General features: G+C 32.7%; 1 protein-coding gene across 2 annotated transcripts; it reads right to left on the bottom strand.

Annotated features, from left to right (window-relative positions):
• Positions 1 to 235: 235 nt before the first annotated feature.
• Positions 236 to 4,054, bottom strand: LOC119688033 (zinc finger and BTB domain-containing protein 41-like). Of its 2 annotated transcripts, XM_038102654.1 has the most exons (4): positions 3,442 to 4,054; positions 2,076 to 3,370; positions 885 to 1,868; positions 236 to 309 (listed from the first exon to the last, which is right to left on the bottom strand). In XM_038102654.1, the coding sequence occupies exons 2-4, from the start codon at positions 3,262 to 3,264 to the stop codon at positions 296 to 298; spliced, it is 2,187 nt and encodes a 728-aa protein (XP_037958582.1). In that variant the 5' UTR covers positions 3,265 to 3,370; positions 3,442 to 4,054; the 3' UTR covers positions 236 to 295. The 2 variants fall into 2 exon arrangements, with proteins under 2 accessions (XP_037958582.1, XP_037958581.1); XM_038102653.1 differs by lacking the exon at positions 236 to 309 and having other exon boundaries at positions 769 to 1,868.
• Between the last annotated feature and the right edge of the window lie 708 nt (positions 4,055 to 4,762).

Below are 4,762 nucleotides of genomic sequence, written 5' to 3' on the forward strand. Positions count from 1 at the left end.
TAAATATATTTAAAAATGTATTACACATATTATTTTAATATTTTTAATAACAGCGGTATATATATTTATATATTTCATCATAATATAAATAAATATATAAAAAATAAATAAAATAAATTAATATATAATTATATATATATTAATCTATATATATTATTATTATTATTTATATACATAAATATTATAACATTATTATAATTATTATACAAAATATAATAACATTATTATTATTGTCATAATAATCACTTTTTGTGAATTTAAGTAGATGGAGTCCAGAAGCAGTTAGATTGGTTGACTAAATCATGAAACCTTATAAAAAATGAATTTATGTATTTAAATATGTGTATGGCTTCTTATTATTAAATTAAGCCGAAAAAACGGTTTGCACATAAATCGCAAATTTATTTGTGAAATAGTTGCCTGTCTAAAGGTTAATAAAACTTCAACAAAATTAATTTAACATAAGTGAAGTAAATGTTAAACTAAATTTCATATTATTATACATGTAATATGTATCCCCAATATACGTGATGACTATTAAATCTAATATTCTTATTATTGGACGATTCGCAATATCGTCTAATATGAATGGACACTTAAATATGTCGAAATGTTGAACGATACCGTTATATTATTCTGTGCTTCTTTTATCTTATATTATATAAAAGACCATATATATATATAAATTTATATAGGCACCATATTATATATATATATATATATATATATATATATATATATATATATATATATATATATAGCTACCATTTTATATATATATAATGCTTTGAAATTATTATTGAAGTTACATTTTCTAAGCCAATGCTAATCATCTCCATCTATCTTTTGTTCGTTTTCTTGATTAGAACTATAATTATGCTCACCCATGTGCTTTAACAATGTCTTGTGCTCCTCAAAGACTTTCTTGCAAACAAAGCATTCATAGACGAATACGTTAGTTTCGTGTACTTTCAAGTGTTCGGTGTAAGCCTCGATATCTGTGTAGCGTTGCCCACACTCACAGCATTCGATCCAATCTTCTGGCAACGAGTCTTCATCGTTTGAATCGTAGAATTCGTCGTGCATAAGTTTGGAACGCTTTTTAGGACAACTTGTTATATTGTTGCTGCTACTAGTCACAATAATGTCACTTTTCGGATGCGTATTTTTGTGTTCTATATAATCTAAGTAATCTCTAAAGTTTAATGGACAACGCAAACATTTATAAAGCCGATCACGTTGATGTGTAACCATATGTTTCTTGAGGGTTGAATATTCTCGAAAAGGTTTGCGGCACTGTGAGCAACTGAAAGGTTTCTCTCCAGTATGTATCATGAAATGGCGTTTAAGATTATGTCGTGTACCGAAAGGTCGCTGACATAACGGACAAGGAAATTCCTTACGAGTTGTTGTACCCGGTTGGTTGAAATTAGGTCGATGTACAGCTGGAAGATTGTCAAGTAAACGTTGTGTATCGATTGTTGGGGTTATGGGTGCCAGAGGTGGTGGAAGTGTTGTTGATGTTGATATTGTTGTTGAGGATGCCAATAAAGGGGAAACGCTCTTAGCAGGTTGTGCTGACGGTGTGCAGGGTATTATGTTGCGTGACGGTGTTTTTTTTACAGGAGGACTCAACGACTTTTCTGGTGATGCTGGAGCTGTATACTGTTGCCGACTTTCAGCAAACAATGAACTGTTTTTTATATCACAACTATTGCATCGAGTTGGATCTAGTTCAGTCGGTCGATTCACACGGCAAACCATGCAATGGAAATTAGGTTCTTTCACGTGACGTCGACGATGCTTTTTTAAGTCACTAAATTCACGAAAACGTTTTTCACACATATCACAACCAAAAGGACGTTCACCTAAAAAAAATCAATAAAAAAATAATATTATTCATCGCGTATATTGTGCTATAAATGCTAAATAAATTTAGAACGAGCTCGGTATTCGAACTTGATAATAATTGTATAATTATTTTTTTTGTGGTGAATTCATATAAACAAATGTATTAAATACCGAATAAGCTCTGAATATTTCTATTATGTTTATATATATTCATGTCAACTAACCAGTATGTATCATCATGTGCCGCCTTAAGTTATAACTGGACTGAACCTTCTTTCCACACAGAAAGCATTCAAAATATGTTCGTTCTTTCTGTTCTTCGTAATCACTAAAACATATTTCAGGTTCCATTTCATTCATATCATTAAGATCATCATTAAGGTCGTCGTCATCATCATCAGATGGTAAAATTATAACTTCATTGGAATGTTTCTGTCTTAATGTCACATCCACATTTTCATCATCGTCGCATTGTAATTCACAAGAAACTGTAGCTACAGCTAATGGTAATCTATCATTATCACTCACATTACTATTCTTCTCATCGGATTCAGAGTCGCTACTTTCGATTAAGTTTATCTGAGCTATCACCTCTGCATTTGAGGATTTTATAGCTGAATGGTTACCGGATTTCAAATTTTGACTTTTTTTACTATAGCATACTGTATGTTGTAATGTGGCAGGCACGTCATCAACATTGTTTTTTCCATTTGGTTCGTTATTTGGATCATCATCTAGCTCAATAATCTCAAAAACAACATTTTCTGTATTCGAAGTTGCCACGACTTTGCTTGTGATCGTACCTCTGACATTATTTTTTGCATATTTCTGCTCCTGTCCAATTTTCATCAAGAAACCTTTAATCTTTGCATCATCAATTGATACAAAGTTTTCCTCTGGCTCGTGATACTCGTATTGGATGTCGTACTGATTATTATTTTGGGTACTGATAACAGACTCGATTGACTCCTGTACAGTAACAGGAGTAACAGGCGTAACAGTGACAGAAGCAGAACAAGATTTATTACGCTCTGCGTCATATATTGTTGATTGATAGACTGGGGAAGTAGTAGCTTTCACATTTAGTTCTTGAATCACTGCTGTTGTAGCAACAGGTATTTCACTCAAATCCTGTTGGTTGCAACAATGTTTTGCTGTCACATACTCCGAATTTGCTATCATGATCACTTCCTGCTTTGACGGAACGGTATTCTTTACTGCTAATAATGATTGCGAGCTCTGGTTTGATAAAGATTTGATGTCAGGTGCCAAAGGTCCACGCATAAAGGAACCCAAAATGTGTTGTTGTTGCTTGAGTTTGTTTTTGTTGTCAACCACATCGATTGCGTGTTGTGTTGTACTGGAAGGCTTCGTTGTTGTTGAAGAACACTTCACATTCATTAAAACTTCCATTGCAAAAATTGAGCCGAAGTAAGCGATTTCTTAATTATTCACAATTTATCCATTAAAACTCTATTTTAATATCTGCTATTAATTAGAAATTTATCACCAAAATTAACTGCAATACAATAATATTTTATTTAAAACAAAATTTTGCACATCCATGCAACACACATGTCTATATCATACCATTTACTCAAGCAGCAAATTGAATTTCACTACTTCCAACTGGATTTTGCTCAAACGAAGCAAGCTCAGCGAACGGCAGCTCACACACTGTCTTGTTTACAGCAAAAAACAAAAAACAAAAAACAAAAAAAAAACTATAAAAACAAAAAAAGGAAACCAAACAACGAAAAACGCAACAAAACCAAACAACACAACACAACAGCGCGGCAAATGTGTGTGCTCAGATGAACTCTCCTTGAAAGCCGTCAACACAGAGCCGCCGTAACCATAATCACAACTCAGGCAGTCAGACTCATGCAACAACAAAAAGCACTTTTGCACTGAATCATCCAAGCACGAAAACAGTTGCGTGTATTGGCTTTAGTTTTCTTTGAACGTGAACGAAAATTGAAAATAAGGGAGAAACGAGAGAAAATTAAAGGAATAGCAGAAAATCGACAAAACAAAAACCACTGAACTCACAATTCCAATTCCAATTCCATTTTGCATTGGCTTGGCGACTGACGACAGGCATTAAGGTCATGAAAGGAAAACTCAAATTTGTTTTTGTGTCTCTGATCCATTCATTGATTAACCAAATCAAATTTTTTTATCAATTCAATTTGTTTATTTATTTATGTTTGATTTGTTGTTGCTGTTGCTGTTGCTGTTGCCATTGATGTAATGTTGCCGTTTTGTTTATAAAATATCGGCACTCACCAGGCCGACACAGCTTTGTTTCTCAAAAAAATAACTGACTGAGTATCTTATTTACTTATTGTTATCGAAACGTCATAGTTAAGAATTGCGAGAGCTGCCAGCACACTAACAAAATCTTAAAAAAAGCGAGCATGCAAAAATGCATGAAGCCTAAAACGACGAAGTGACTGGAACCATAAACACAGCACAAATGCCATACACATATGTATGTATGTATGTATGTTGTATGTGCATCTTTGTTCTTTACAATACAGGCTTAATTGAGAAATCGTATCTGTTGAACCAAATATATAAAATATATGTACATATGTAAGTATTAACCCAAAATATAAGAAAATCGCCAGTTTACAATTGTTCATCTATTGCTGGACTTGTACAAGATGTTTGTTTAAACTTCGTTATGTCTGTTATGTCTGTTGAATGCAAGTGAAAGTCGGTTCCAAACACAAATTCAATGTTAACAATTTATGCTAAGCACTGAAGCTGATCAGCTACAAACAAAATATGTACATACATACATAAATGCCTACATAGTAAAATGCATGCAAAAATACATGCATACATGCATATTTCTTATTTTTCATTTCTTTGTAGTTAAAAATAATATACCGGTACACCTTTA

This window comes from Teleopsis dalmanni, chromosome X (assembly GCF_002237135.1).
Source record: "Teleopsis dalmanni isolate 2A chromosome X, ASM223713v2, whole genome shotgun sequence".
Lineage (NCBI taxonomy): Eukaryota > Metazoa > Arthropoda > Insecta > Diptera > Diopsidae > Teleopsis > Teleopsis dalmanni.

What these genes read in the sequence shown, in the direction of transcription:
- LOC119688033 (XM_038102653.1), bottom strand. Translation starts at nt 3,264, where the DNA reads ATGGAAGTTTTAATGAATGTGAAGTGTTCTTCAACAACAACGAAGCCT. An exon ending in GCACATGATGATACATACTG is followed by an intron (nt 1,869 to 2,075) that starts GTTAGTTGACAT and finishes GATTTTTTTTAG; the next exon opens with GTGAACGTCCTTTTGGTTGT.